This window comes from Taudactylus pleione, unplaced genomic scaffold (assembly GCF_031769625.1).
Source record: "Taudactylus pleione unplaced genomic scaffold, aTauple2 ptg000314l, whole genome shotgun sequence".
Classification (NCBI taxonomy): Eukaryota; Metazoa; Chordata; class Amphibia; order Anura; family Myobatrachidae; genus Taudactylus; species Taudactylus pleione.
Genome location: NW_028284715.1, coordinates 5,851,121 through 5,866,958, shown reverse-complemented (window position 1 = coordinate 5,866,958; position 15,838 = coordinate 5,851,121). Strand labels below are relative to the sequence as shown.

The following is a 15,838-nucleotide window of genomic DNA, read 5'->3' as shown; positions in this document are numbered from 1 at the left end:
TCGCATAAGCTGTGGGTGGTAACCCACAGCTATGCGAGCGTCCAAGAGGCCGCTCCATTTTTAGGTAGGAGGGCCCTGATTCAGAGCGAGCGCTCTGGTCAGAGCGTCCGGCTCTGAATCAGGCCCTCAGTCCTCAAAGTACCCACTTCAGTTGGTTTTCCCATCCATCAGGGTATTAGGAGGGTTCCCCACCTCACGTTAGATGGCTTTTGCCTCCATCAGGAGGACTCTGAGCCTCATGCTAATTACACCATACAGGTCACTATCTTATCTGTGACTAATGCATAGCTGTATATACCCGGAAAAAAGAGGGGGGGTATGCTGTAAGAGGTAGATGGATATGCACCATATTTATTTTCCCTTTTTTTAGGGGGGGGGCACCAAATTATAGCTTGCCTCTGGGCATCTGGGATGAACTTATGCCACGGCCTGCACCCATTGTAGATATGTCCTTGAGAGGAGCTGCTTCAGCTATCTGTGATGGAGAGGGGACGTACAGTAATACTTCACACTTCCTGATTCTTCAGTTAGTCCCCCTGACTCCTGGAAGAGTGGGTAGGCCTCCCACATCCCGTCCACTTTCTAGTGAACCTGGCAGGATGGGAAGATAATACCTGGAATTCAGGTCAGTAGGGAGTGGTTTGGCCAATATGATGAAATTCTAGAATAATTGTATAATTTTGGCCATATCCCCCCACGTGAACCAACAATGCGCCATTTTGCCGAGGAGGGGCCTAATGGCGGGAAGATTCTGGGCCTGTCCACAGAGTGGTCATCTGCAAATCTCCAAGCTTTTCCGGAGAAGAGAAATGAAAAAATTCAACAAGTATAATATTATTTTTAAAATAAAATACAGCTGTACACTAGTGAGATGTTATTCTTAAACAGACCACTAGGTGGCAGGGCTGGAACAGACTGGTGTAGTGATATGTAACGATTACGCATATGTAAAACAACTTATGTAAAATATTTATTTTCCATGTATCTATGTAAATATAACAGGAAATTAAGCACATTGCAAGTCATATTTAAAAATACAAACGTGCAAGGCATTAAATAGACCCAGCAAAAACCCAGGTTTTTGCTCTGGTGTAAAAGGGGTATAAGACTGGCTAGCTTGACCCATTTCATAAGGGAGACCTTTGCCAGGTTTCTGAGTCTTCATTTATATTTTAATGAATTAACCTGACCTCAGTTAATTAGATGATATCAAGCAAGCCTGCTACATCAATTAACTAATTGAGCCCAGGTTAATTATTGTATTATCCACCAGTGGCATTAGATTTATGAATTCACAATAAAGTATAACAAAAATACCCTTTTTACACCAGAGCTAAAACCTGGGTTATTGCAGAGTTAACCCGGGTAGCTCCTTGGTGTAAATGGGGACAGGGTTGGATTTCCGGGTCGAGAGACCTGGCAATCCAACCCAGGTAACTTGCAGGGTTTAACATGGGAATAACCCGTAAATCCCTGCAGTGTAAACTGCGCAATCTGGGGCACGACGACCTGGAGCACGATACATGCCGGCTGATCGGGCTGCTTCAGAGGCGCTTGGAGATGATGTCATCTCCAAGCATCCACTTTCACGCTGGAAGAATCGGGTCACTGCAGACCCGGCTCCGGTGTGTACCGCGCCGACTCGGGAATTTCCTGGGTCAGCACGGCTAAATTCCTGGTCTGATCCGGTTTGGAACCCGGAATTTAGATATAGAAGCAGTATCAATGAGGCAGTGCCCACATGCTGGTACTGTAAGCACAGGACTTGGAATCCTAATGTGTAGTGCAAAGATGTAGGAATTTAATATAATAACACAGCCAACTTTTATTTTTGTAATGAAATCTGTATAAATTGGAACAACTAGATTTTTTTGGATACCATACAATAGCAAGGAATACATTTATTAGAGAAGAGATGCATACAATATTTTACCTTTGTTCCTTGATAGAAATCATCGATGGTTTGCGTTCCCATGAACGGAAACTGGAAGTGCGTGTGAGTATCGATACCTCCAGGGATCACCAGCTTACCCGTAGCGTCTAAAATTTTTAAGCCTTCCACTCTTGCAGGAAGAATGTTTGTTCCTATGTCTTTTATCAGCCCATCTTCAATGAAGACATCGGCAAAAATGGAACAGTCGTCGTTAACGATTTTACCCCCTTTAATCAGAATTCTACTGTGCGAGGCCATTTTCTAGTATATTTTGGAAAGTGTGATATCCGTCAATCTTCTCTTGCAGGATTGATAGAACAAGAAATAGGTTATCAAGCTGTTCCTACAATAATGCTCACCAAAGGACCTCCAAATTCAATATCATTCAGATCGACAGCCTTAGCGACTTTTATACGGTGTGATCTGTCATTGATTAGCAGGGGTGGGAGGATGCACCTACTTTTTGGCTTTGAAATGACCACAACCACAAAGCCAGAGAGAAGGAATGATAATAATTTTCAGATTGAAATGTCACTCGGCCAAGTGAAGAGTTTCCTGAGGACAACTAAGCTCTTGTTATATTACATAAGAGTTTTTTTTTTTTTTTAACGGCAGCACTGTTTAGCTGAAAACTGGGCTTTTCACTGCCTTTGTCAATACATACATGGGGTTACCGTGGAGAAGGGTATTTTTTCTCCAGCGGTACCCCCAGTTAGTGTATGAATCGCATCACCATACTTTTGTATGGTGAGTGCGATTCATAGAAGAACGGAAAAGCTCAGCTTTCCGTTCCTCTGCTGCGTACAGATTCGATATCTCAGGATGGTGTAATCTGTACAGAGAAACAAACAGAGGAGAGAAGTTGAATACTTCTCTGCTCTGGGCGCGGCACTGGCTCCGCCCACTTTTGCCCAGCATCCTTTGCAGCAGGTCTGACCTGACCTGCTGCTCCCAGAAGCCGGTGCATCCGCAGTGAGAAGCATGGGTGCCCGATTTGTCTGTCTATTCACTGCTTCCCGCGATCGCGGTGGGGCCGGGTCCCGCACGAAGGCGCTGGACAATTAAGTCTATATGAATTGCCACTTCATGTTCTACATCAATAGACCCCAAAGTATCAACTTCTCAGCTCCTATCAGTTTTCAAACACAGCACAGTGGGCCTGATTCAGAGCTGGACGCTCTGACAAGAGCGCTCGCTCTGAATCAGGACCATCCTACCTATTATTGGAGCGCCCTCCTGGCCGGTCGCATAGCTGTGGGTGACCACCCACAGCTTAAAAAATAAATAATAGATAGCACACTGAACAGCAGAAAGTACATTGACACCATCCTACAACCAAAACTTCTACCTTCTATCAGGGATCTTTTTCCAGATAATGCCCCATTTTTTTCCCATCAGGATTCCATTCCCTGTTACACTGCACGGATATGCAAACAGTGGTTCACGGAGAAAGACATACAGATGCTGGAATGGCCAGGAAACAGCCCAGACCTGAACCCCATAGAACATTTGTGGTTCCGTTTGAAAAAACTGGTACATCTGAGGCTTCCATCCAATAAAAGACAATTAATTGAGGCTATAATTGTATCATGGCACCACATAATATAGAAGGAAGAGCTCCAAACATTGGTTGGCTCAATGACATCTCTGTGCTGCTGTCTTGAAAAATAAAGGATACCCAACGAAATACTGATAGGACAGTAACATCATAAGTACACAGGGATTTTCACCCCAAGTGTTGTTTTCACTGCATAACTTCCCTTGTAATGCAAATATTTGACCTCTGTGTATTGTGTTGAATTCAGCATTACATTTCCTTTCATTTGATATATGAATCATTGCACTGCATGAAGTGTAACAGTTTTTATAAGCATTCGAAGTTGAAAAACATTAAAATTTCAAAAAGTGTCCGCAATTTTGGCCACCACTGTATATACCCTGTACATGCCATTCTGCCCCCCCTCTGCCTCCTTTCCATATATACCCTGTACATGCCGTTCTGCCCCCCCTCTGCCTCCTTTCCATATATACCCTGTACATGCCGTTCTGCCCCCCCTCTGCCTCCTTTCCATATATACCCTGTACATGCCGTTCTGCCCCCCCTCTGCCTCCTTTCCATATATACCCTGAACATGCCATTCTGCCCCCCCTCTGCCTCCTTTCCATATATACCCTGTACATGCCGTTCTGCCCCCCCCTCTGCCTCCTTTCCATATATACCCTGAACATGCCATTCTGCCCCCCCTCTGCCTCCTTTCCATATATACCCTGTACATGCCGTTCTGCCCCCCCCCTCTGCCTCCTTTCCATATATACCCTGTACATGCCGTACTGCCCCCCCCCCCCTCTGCATCCGGGCTGATGTCTTCCTGCATGGGGTACCCCCCCTCAGCTCCACTCACTGGGTCTCCCCTGTGGCTTCAGGTCCCCTGCTCAGTCCCCGGCAGCACGAGCGCCTCTTCGCGCCAGCAGTATCTCCCGCTTTCACGCCTCCCGCTGGCGCTCCTTTGTCCCCCCTCCAGCCCCTCTTCATCTCCTCCTCTGGCGGGGGTGAGCGCTCCCGCTCCTCCCGCCGGTTTCTGGCCTGCCCCGCCACGAGTGCGGTGCTCTCCACCTCGCCCTCCTGTCAACCCCCCGCGCCCTTGCTTCCTCCTAGCAGCTAGACATCAGCCCTGCTTGTCTGGCAGGCTCGGCGGCCATTTACACCTTTGTAGTGGGACCTGAGCCCCAGTATTCAGCCTTAGCTTTTTCTTAGCTCTCAGCACGGCCCCTGTTCCTTTTTTGTTCTTTTCTCATCCCCTTCTACCTTCACTATAATTCCGCTCTCCCCCCCCCCCCCCACACCTCCTTTCATCTTTCTACAGCCCCCTCATTCAACCCCGGGCTCAGGTTTATTGTATTCACTTCTTTTACAACCCTCCCCCCATTATCTGCTGCCCCTCCTTCCCCTGGCTATCTTTCCTGGCACCTTCAATCCTGCCCCTAATTAATATTTTTCTCTTATTGCGTCCTGCCCCTTTTCTATGGCTCAGCTTCCTGTACCCATCTTCCTCTCTATGCATCATCCTCCCACCGTCGTTGCTCCCATGCGCCCTCCCTGTATGCACCCCTGTCCCCCCCCCTTGTGCCTGCACCTGCACACCCTTCTCCTGCTCACCTCTCTCCTTTAGTTACAGGTTTGCCTGGCTCCGCGGGTTCCTCAAGGTGATGCAGTAGTTCGTGCAGCTACTGTTCCAGTGCTCGTCGAGATGGCTCCGGGTTTCGATCCAGTGGCTCCTCGGCGTGAAGTTGCTGAAGATGCGGTTCTCGTGCCAACTGGGGGTGTTGCAGGTTGACATGGTTGCGGTCGGAGTTTTGGGAGAAGATTCGGTGGCTCGTGCAGCTGATGATGATGGTCCTGTGCGCGTTGAGGTGGCTCCGGCGGTCGAGCCAATGCTTACTCCGCGTGAAACCATGGTAGAGGAAGTTTCTGGGACCACCGGGTCCTGGTGAGCATGATTGTGTCACAACTTTTGCTATGACTCCAGTTTTGTCTCTCATTTTCCGTTTACCTGGCGTGCCCGCATAAGATTGACATTAGGGTTGCGCAATGGTTAAGCAGGGGTCAGGCGATAATTCAGGGAGGCTGATGACGTAGGTTATGGAGGTTGGGGCCCAAGGATACTGTACATGGTGTGAATTTAGCTTTTTTCTGTGCGCTTTGCGTTACAGCGAATATGCATACGCAGAAGTAAATTTGCTGATTTTTCTCGCTCACTATGGGATGTCATAGGGTAGGATCAGGCTACATAGGTGAGTGTCGCAAATTTTGTAAATACAATATTTTGGTTGTAGGGCATTACGCAGCTTTGCCAGGAGCTATTTGACGAGCGGATTACAGACCATGGGTAATTTTATTAATGCATCTGTTTTGTGATTTACATGTTTCTCTGATCCAGAAATTTGGCATGTTATGTTACAGCCTTATTCCAAAATGGAATAAATTAATTTTTGTCCTTAATTTTCTACACACAATACCCCATAATGACAATGTGTAAAAAGTTATTTTTGAGTTTTTTGCTAATTTAATAAAAATAATAAAATAAAATAAGAAATCACATGTACATTAGTATTCAAAGCCTTTGCCATGAAGCTTAAATTGAGCTCAGGTGCATCCTGTTTCCACTGATCATCCTTGAGATGTTTCTTTCTACAGCTTAATTGGAGTACACCTGTGGTAAATTCAGTTGATTGGACATGATATTGAAAGGCATACATCTGTCTATAGAAGGTCCCATACTTGACAGTGCATGTCAGAGCATAAACCAAGCATGAAGTCCAAGGAATTGTCTGTAGACCTCCGAGACAGGATTGTCTCGAGGCACAAATCGGGGGAAGGGTACAGAAAAATATCTGCTGCTTTTGAAGGCCCCAATGAGCACAGTGGCCTCCATCATTCGTAAATGGAAGAAGTTTGGAACCACCAGCACTCTTCCTAGAGTTGGCCGGCCATCTAAACTGAGCGATTGGGGGAGAAGTGCCCTAGTCAGGGAGGTGACCAATAACCCGGTGGTCACTCTGTCAGAGCTACAGCATTCCTCTGTGGAGAGAGGAGAAGATTCTAGAAGGACAACAATCTCTGCAGCAATCCACCAGTCAAGCCTGTATGGTAGAGTGGCCAGATGGAAGCCACTCCTTAGTAAAAAGCACATGGCAGCCCACCTGGAGTTTGCCAAACTGCACCTGAAGGACTCTCAGACCATGAGAAACAAAATTCTCTGGTCTGATGAGACAAAGATTGAACTCTTTGCGTGAATGCCAGGCATTATGTTTGGAGGAAACCAGGCACCGCTCATCACAATGCCAATACCTTCCCTACAGTGAAGCATGGTGGTGGCAGCATCAGCGGCAGGAACTGGGAGACTAGTCAGGATAGAGGGAAATATGAATGCAGCAATGTACTGAGACATCCTGGATGAAAACCTGCTCCAGAGCACTCTTGACCTCAGACTGGGGCGACGGTTCATCTTTGAGTAGGACAACGACCGTAAGCACACAGCCAAGATATCAAAGGAGTGGCTTCAGGACAACTCTATGCCCAAAGATAGGTGTGCCAAGCTTGTAGCATCATATTCAAAAAGACTTCAGGCTGTAATTGCTGCCAAAGGTGCATCAACAAAGTATTGAGCAAAGGCTGTGAATACTTATGTACATGTGATTTCTTAATTGTTTTTTTTTATTTTTATTAAATTTGCAAAAATCTCAAAAATACTTTTTACACGTTGTCATTATAGGGTATTGTGAGGACAAAAATTAATTTATTTCATTTTGGAATAAGGCTGTAACATAACAAAATGTGGAAAATGTGAAGCACTGTGACTACTTTCCGGGTGCACTGTAAATAATATAATTCAGCCATAAATATACTGTATATATTAATAATTTGAGATGTGCAGTTCTGTTTTCCTGAAAACTGAACGCACCTGAACTTTGGGGTTCCGAGTCGAATCAAGTCCTGACTCGGATCTCTATTGGGGATCCGAGTAGAACCGACTCCTGGCTGTGGTCTGCTGTGAGGTCAGAACTCTGATTTAAAAAAAAAAAAATGCATATAAACAGATTACAAGTTACATGATTTTAGATATTTTGATCAATTTTAAAGAAATCCAAAACCGATTCCAAATCAAACCACTTGAGGGTAGTTTTGCCAAAACCAGAAATATAACATTTGAGGCTAGTGCACATCTCTAATAATAAGGTTACCCCAGACCTGGTTACGGTATGTTTCATATCATCGTTTACTAAGCCATTCTGATGATGCCAACAGCGGGTGTCTGGCATCCAGTCCTAGGACAAAGATAGACCCACTCTGTGACTGGGAAGAGCTTGCCTCTGACCCCACAAAGTGGAGCCAGGAGCTGATCCCCAGCGAGTGTGAGATCTTCCCAGCTATCCCAGTACAAAAACTGTAATGACTGACAAAATGGCAGGATGACCTTATAACCATGTCATAAAAATTGTGAGTGAACGCTAAGCGGGATCAAATAGGAAGTAATATTGTCCCAAAAGACAGACCAAAATTTCCTTGTCACAGTGTCACAAAGCAGACATATTACACATTACATGGGAAGTCACATAGAAATATAGGCCCTGATTCAGAGCCGGACGCTCTGACCAGAGCGCTCGCTCTGAATCAGGGCCCACCTCCATTAATATGGAGCGTCCTCCTGGACGCTCGTATAGCTGTGGGTCACCACCCACAGCATATACGAGCGTGCAAAATGATGGTCGCGATGGTCTTGACCATCGGAACTGCGAGTAAAAGCCTGCGGTTGGGTTTTTCAACCGCAAGGCCAGGAGTGATTTTGGCTCTATCCGAGCCAAAATCACTCCCACTGACATCACTAGTGATGTCAGTGGGGCCGGCTTCAGACGGTAGGCGTTCCCTTGGGAACGCCTCCGTCTGGCACGCACACCAAAGGGGGCGTGCTGTCAGTCACCATCGACAGCACGCCCCCTTTGATGAGACACTCCGAGCGAAGGAAAGTCCTTCGCTCGTCGGGTCTCGCGCATGCGCACGATGGAGCTCCCTCCGTCATGCGCATGCGCAGTGGGGACCATCGACCCACTTGCGAGCGTACTGCCGCTCACGAGTGGGTCTGAATGACCACCATAATGCACAAGGTAATGATGAGGATCAGTCTCAGGCTGACGTACGTTTCACTAGAGCTCAATAGACTAACTGACCATAGTGCAACAGCGGATTTATGTATGGATTTATGTAATAATAATAAAAGAAAATAATAAAATCAATTATTATATTTTTTATTTGTGCCCAACTAGGTCCTGATTCAGTGGTGCATGCTAACCGCACACATTGCCGATATGCACTCAGTTGGCCGATGTTGGAAGTATTGCGTATATTTAGATAAGCAACAGAGCATAAACAACCAAGTGTTAGGTGCCCTAGTGGTGAGTAAGAAGTAGATGAACTAAACAAGGGAGAAGCACAAGAGGGTAGAGGGCCCTGCTCGTAAGAGCTTACATTCTAAAAGCATGATAAATATTTAACACATTCAATAATGGATAATTTAATGGAAAATAATCAAGACATCATATAAATTTATCATTAAATAAAAATGGAAAATTCATGATAGTCTAATACATAATAAATAATCTCTTATGTATAATTAATGCAGTCATGAGAATGGTTTGTACTGTTTAATGCTGAGAGGAGCTGACACTGTACAGTATAAGGATGTAGGACCGAGATTTCCTGTTGGGACAAACAGTAGGACGTCACTGGGAAATGATGGTTCCACCAACACTGGGCGGATACGTATTCAGAGGTATAATAAGATAATTGAAGGCTTAGATGGGAAGCTATAAACACATGCAGACCTCCATAAATCAATGTAAAACATAGTCACTGGTAATAAATACACCATACAGCCATGGCCAAAAGTTTTGAGAATGACACACGTATTGGTTTCACAAAGTTTGCTGCTTCAGTGGTTTAGACCTTTTGTCAGATGTTACTATGATATATAGACGTAAAATTACAAGCATTTCATAAGTGTCAAAGGCTTTTATTGACAATGACATTTAGTTTATGCAAAGAGTCAATATTTGTAGTGTTGACCCTTCTTTTTCAAGACCTCTGCAATTCACCCTGGCATGCTGTCAGTCAACTTCTGGGCCACATACTGACTGATGGCCGCCCATTCTTGCTTAATCAATGCTTGGAATTTGTCAGAATCTGTGGGTTTTTGTTTGTCCACCCGCCTCTTGAGGATTGACCACAAGTTCTCAATGGGATTAAGGTCTGGGGAGTTTCCTGGCCATGGACCCAAAATTTCGATGTTTTGTTCCCCGAGCCACTTAGTTATCACTTTTGCCTTATGGCAAGGTGCTCCATCATGCTGGAAAAGGCATTGTTCGTCACCAAACTGTTCTTGGATGGTTGGGAGAAGTTGCTCTTGGAGAATGTTTTGGTACCACTCTTTATTCATGGCTGTGTTCTTAGGCAAAATTGTGAGTTATCCCACTCCCTTGGCTGAGAAGCAACCCCACACATGAATGGTCTCAGGATGCTTTACTGTTGGCATGACACAGGACTGATGGTAGCGTTCACTTTTCCTTCTCCGGACAAGCGTTTTTCCAGATGCCCCAAAGTAAATAAGTCTGTCCCTGATGTTTTTCCTGGAGAGAAGAGGCTTCTTGTCCTTCTTGACAACAGGCCATCCTTCAAAAGACTTCATCCTGTGTCAATATTTTCGGTAAGTATGTACCTGGCCTGCCCACTGTCGGAAGTAACTTTGTTCCATTTTATCAGGCAGATTTGCTCCAGGGTGTTTAGGTTATTGCTCCCAAATATTCAAATTGTGATTTATCAAAAGAACTGAGATCAAAGCTTTTGCTGGGACATTTTAGGATACTCACATTTCTGTTATTGAGTCTCTGTAATGTTAGTTTGGCCTTGTGCTAGGGATCATTGCCCTGCTGAAAGATGTACCTTCACCCAAGCTTCAGATATTTAGCAGACTGTCACAGGTTATCTCTACCCATTCCTCCTCCTACTGTATCTTATAGTAAGATGCCCAGTCCCTGCTGATGGCAATCATTATCAGACCACCATGGCACCATTATGCTGTGCAGGTAAAGGAGCTGATTCTGTTCTAAAAAGTATATAAGTAACTGTCCACTGACCTGGGCAATATATGTTTCTGGGCTGCAGACCTGTTTCCCTTCTTTTTATCTCGATTAAGTGGCAGCTTAGAGTTATATTTGCCCACAATTGACCATTAGAATTTGCTAATTACCCTGCTGAGTATTGACACTTTTTAGACCTAATTTCGTTTGGTGTAAAATATGTGGCAATGTAAGGTGTACCAATATTTCTTTTTTGTCTCTTTTTGCATGCAGGGTAAATAATGGCTGCTTTGGCATGTTACCCAGCAATGGTGGACAGCTTTATTTTTACACTATGATTTTAGACACGACCAGTGGTGGTTGCAGGGTGGGGGCTGCAGCTCTTACCAAAACTGCCTTGGGTAGTTCCGTTTAAATAATAAAATTAAGGCTGCTCCAAAGGCTGCTGCTAGGGAATGATCATTAAACTCACCATCCCAGAAAAGTAGACCAGTCTCCCGAAACCGTCCGGCACCCATCCCCCCTCCCCCTCGTAGCTGCCCGCAGTGGTGGCCCATATGAGCAGAGGCAGATTAGGGGAGGAGGGGCCCCGAGTTCAGCCTCTGTTCTCTCTCGCCGGAAACTGTACCAGAGTCTACTGCACATGTGCCAATCTCCAGGAACATGGAGCCTGTAACATTACCCTGATGATTTCTGCGGAGTTAATGGGCAAGTAAGTATACTATATGGGTGCAGGATGTGAGCCTCCCCAACCCGGACCCATGCGCACCGCCCACCCTGTATCTGTTATAGATGCGACTATGCTTGTGGGTCCCTAAACATTTACAGTGGTTAGGGGTGGCTGCCCACAACCCTGCAGGCTATAGGCCTGACACTGACTTGGACGCACCTGCAGACTGTTTTTTCTGCCCCATAGCAGCTTGCTTACTAGGATATACTAATGCAAATATCATCCCATCTATGTGGGTGTCCGTGCGTCAATCTGACCACTGTTGTTCCATCTGCAGCTGTCATCATTAGTATTGGACCTTACACGCACCCCATGCTGGAGGCAGGAGATTCATTAGAAACAGGCGCCCATGGAAGTCGGGCTAAACGTCCGCTACGAGACTCCCACTGACATGAAACATTTGTTCCGTGTATCCGCACGGCAAATGCACATCACGCGGCAAGACTGACCCGTCAATGGAATGAATGGATTGGCCGGTCTGCTTTTTCATTATCCGTGCCAGTGCGGATGCATGGTGCAGCGTGTTGGTGGTCTGCGATTGCTTTCTACGGTGCATGCACAATTTGTAGATTTATGCAAGATCCTTCTGCATTTGGACTTGCATCTGACCCAGAATCAGGCCCATAGTGTAGCGGCTGGACAGCGCGCTACCTTTAATAGAAAATCCCACCTCAGTGGTAGCTGGGAGGTCATTGCTGGACCATGGCAGACATCTGCTGCCTGTCCTGACTCGTGTGAGGCTTGCCTTTCTCCTATAAGCATTATTATTATTTCTACTCCAGGGTCCTTAGGGATCCACAGGGATACCTTGGGGTATAGGTATGGGCTTCTTCCATGGGCACCACATAGTTAAATTCTTCATCCCAGGATGCACCAGCCCCCTCTCCTATACCCCACCCCCAGGCACCTCAGTTTTCAGTAGGTGTCCGGCCGGAGCTGGGTCATCGCACAGGAGGCTGTGTTTTTCACCTCTGAAGATCTTCAAGAGCTGTAGCATGGACAGTCCAGCGGACGTCCGTGCTACCGCTCCAACACCCCCTCCGGCGCCGACCACCGGTACGGATCTGGGGAACTCTGCAGGCTCTTGGGGGTACCAGCTAGAAGAACCCCCGGGGGCTCTGGGACTGTGGCCGGACTCACGGAGGGCATCAAGGTAGGTCAGCGGGCGTCTGCGGTAGGTGCCCGCTGAATCACAGTACATGGTCCCCAGGGCTGGGGGCTCCCTGGCGACGGCAGCATAAGTGGAGCCAGGCTCTAAAACCTGCGCTACCACTGGACCACCAGAAATAGGGGTCTGGAGCATTCCGGGCACGCTCCAGCATCCCTGGGGTTAAACGCCTGCCAGGGAGGGTGCTTTCCCTGTAGAGTGCAGGAGGCCCCTCCCCCGCTGCTCGGCACCTTCTTCCCTGAGGTTGTCGGTCTGAGACAGCGGTACTCCCACCGTGCCCACCTCCTCTGCTTTTCTCGGCGCCCATTTTATTGTGTGCATCACTGGGAGCAGAGTGCGGAGCCAGGTCCCCCTCTCGCATACCTCTCCTCCAGAAAGGTCGGTGTATGCAGGCGCTATTTCCTACCAGACGTTAGGTCTGGTTAGTTGAAGCAAGCGCGATTGTGCCGGTAATTTTTCTGCATTGGTGTGTGACTTGGTACTAGCGCTGTCTGCCTGCTTTCCTTCTGTCAGCCATATTTGCTATCCCTGTATATTTCACCTTCTCTGCCCTTGCGGTGCCAGTGCTGTTGGGGTGGGTATTGGCCTCACAGTTTAATACTGCAAGGTGGGTCACATACTGAGATGTCTGGGAGTGAGGATTCTGTGTCCTTGGGTGGTGCACCCCTCCTGTTCTCCTGCTCCAGGTGTAAAACAGGTGTGGGGGAGGGGGCGGTACTCCGGAATGGTTTATGTACTACATATTTAGCCGTCCATAGGTGTAATACATCCAGCATGTTCACATAAAGTCAGTATGTGGTTCATTGACAATACCTTGTGTGACCGGAAGCCCTCAGCCCGACTCCCGATCACAGATTGGGGTTTTGATCCCCACTGAACTTGGGGTATCAGGGATTCCCACTTACTGTCAGTGACCGTCTGTTGCTGACTCCGTCCACTGCACCATGGGCTTATAATGATGCTGCCACCACCAAACTCTACCAACGGCATTTGCAACCGCTTCTGCTGTGTATGCGCTGACTAGCTGCGGCCACACCTCCTGATTGGTGTCGGCTGTTTCCTCCTGATCCCTCGCAACGGACCAGGCTCTGCACGGTAGCTGGCAGAGGGCTTGAGCTTTGGGATAAGCTCCCAGTGGCCAGGGCACACTCCCCGGTCTCCCTATGTGTGGCCACTCAGCCCTGCCCTCCGCCACCTGGCCACAGTAAATAGCCATACAGAGGGACCAGCGGTTACCCTGTGGAGCTGGGGAGCTGGGCTCCCGGTACCCAGCATGAAGCCCTCACTGCCGCTCCGCCGCAGCTGCCGGAGATGATCCAGGGATGCGGCGCTCACACACCGCCCCCACCCACGTGCAGCACACCGGACGTTAACACAATACATTTAACACACACCCGGTGCCTAGCGCCGAGCACACATTTTAAAAATGGGTGCCTAGCGCCTGCAACAGTTTGAAGGTGGCGCCATGGCACTGAGTTAACCCCTTCAGTTGCGCGGTCGCCATTAACCATGTGGGGGGTGCTGGTTGCGGGACTGGGACCCAGCCACACCTTTGCCTGCAGGAATGGGGAGGGCACCACTCGACAATGACAGACATCAGGTGGAACACTTGCTATACTCACTTCCTGATGAAGCCACCGATGCATAATAGAGGCGGAGAAAAGCGTTGATTGAGAGCACCCAGTGTCAGAAAGCACATTGACCAATAGTGCTGGAAAGAGCGCTGATCCCGGGACCTATATAGTTTTTTCCATGTGAGGAAAATCTCATTACAAAGAGTCAGGGCCAGGATTTACCTAGGCGTTCAGGAGGCTAGGGAGTGCTCCGTGCTCACATCGCAATTATACGTACTAAGAGGCAGAGCTGCTAGAGGAACCATGTAGGACAGGTCAGCGGGGGGTAAAATAATGTCCCTGGCAGGGAGGGGAGAAAGGTGCTGTGTTGTGAGATGGGAGGGTAGAGGGGTCTGTGCTGTAAGGGGAGATTGGTTTATTCTGAGAGAAGAGGGGTCAGTGCTAAGAGGGCAATGGGGTTTATGCTGTGAGAGGATGGGGGTCTGTGCTGAGAGGGGGGAGGTTGGTGTTGTGAAGAGAGAGGGTGATGTGAGCGGAGAGGGATCGGTGCTGTGAGGGGAAAGGGTTTTGTGCTTTGAGGGGAGAGGGGTCTGTGCTGTGAGGGGTGGGGGGGATCTATGTTGTTAAGGTTCCATGCTGTGAGGGGAAAGGGTGATTAGAGGGGTCTTTGCTGTGAAGGGAGAGGGGTGCTGTGAGGGGAGACAGGCAGTGTAGGGGCAGTATGTGGTGCTGTTAGGTGGGCAGTAACTGGGTTAGTGTTGTGCCATGGGTGGGTATGAGTGGGTTGGGATGGAGGGCAGTGTGCTGAGTGATTGCTGTCAGAGGCAGTGAGTCAGTGTAATATGGAATGCAGTGGCAGTGAGAGCTATAGAGGGGGGCAATCAGTGGGGCCAATCTTGGAAAAGCTTAGCAAAAACTAGGAAAAATCAAGTGTAGTATACATATATAGCAGACGTTTCAAGGGCGCAGCAGACCTTTTCTTCATGGTGCTATATAGGGGCATGAATCAGGAATAAAAGTATAGTGCTATGGATTGTTTGAGGGAGGGGCTCTCAAAACTGGTATCTTGCCTAGGGCCCCATGGGCTCTAAATCCGGCTTAGCAAAGAGTGGACTGAATATACTTCAGCTCCTAAAAGGAGAAGTACGACCCTTACAGGAGCTCCATTCTGAACATAAGGTCCGGTGCAGGGACGGCTCCAGGGATCTGAGCAACCTGTGCTGGCCCGGTAGGTACCACCCTGCAACCGACCAAAATTGGGGGGCGTGACCTAATTACCATAGGCCACGCCCCTACGTGATGTTATTTGGAGGCGTGCCCGCATGGCTGGGGGTAAAGCCAAGTCCTCCGTCACTGGCCGGGCTTCTCCCAGCCCTTTCCTGTCAGTGAATGGATGCCACGCGTATGCGCGCTGCATTCATTCATACTCCAGGGGTCCGGCACCGCCGCACAGCCACTTCAGCACACGGGTGGAACAGCGGGACAGTACTGTCCCGCTGAAATCGGGATGTTGGGGAGGGGTGCGCCCTCTATGGGTGGCGGCACTGTTCGACCGCACTGGTCGAACACGCCTAGAGCCGGCCCTGGTACGGTGGGGTAAGCCATAAGGGATGGAGTAACGTACGAGGGGCAATGTTATATGCATGCATGCTTTTTTTTAGAAAGCCTAAACTCTCCATGCTTTTATTCTGCATATCTCTCAGCCTGCTCTTTACAGTCTAAACTATTTTTGCAGGTTGTCTAATGTAATTTGCTTCCTAAATGCCAGCTTATTAATTCTAGTGGTGTAGTAGTGAGTACAA

General features: G+C 48.0%; 1 protein-coding gene across 1 annotated transcript in view; it reads right to left on the bottom strand.

The window, feature by feature from the left end:
• The window catches only part of DPYS (dihydropyrimidinase), a 74,199-nt gene extending 72,008 nt beyond the window's left edge, over positions 1-2,191 (bottom strand). Inside the window, exon 1 of the mRNA XM_088442589.1 lies at positions 1,934-2,191. Within this exon, the coding sequence (XP_088298715.1) occupies positions 1,934-2,191 (258 nt within the window). The remainder of the gene's footprint in view (positions 1-1,933) is intronic.
• Between the last annotated feature and the right edge of the window lie 13,647 nt (positions 2,192-15,838).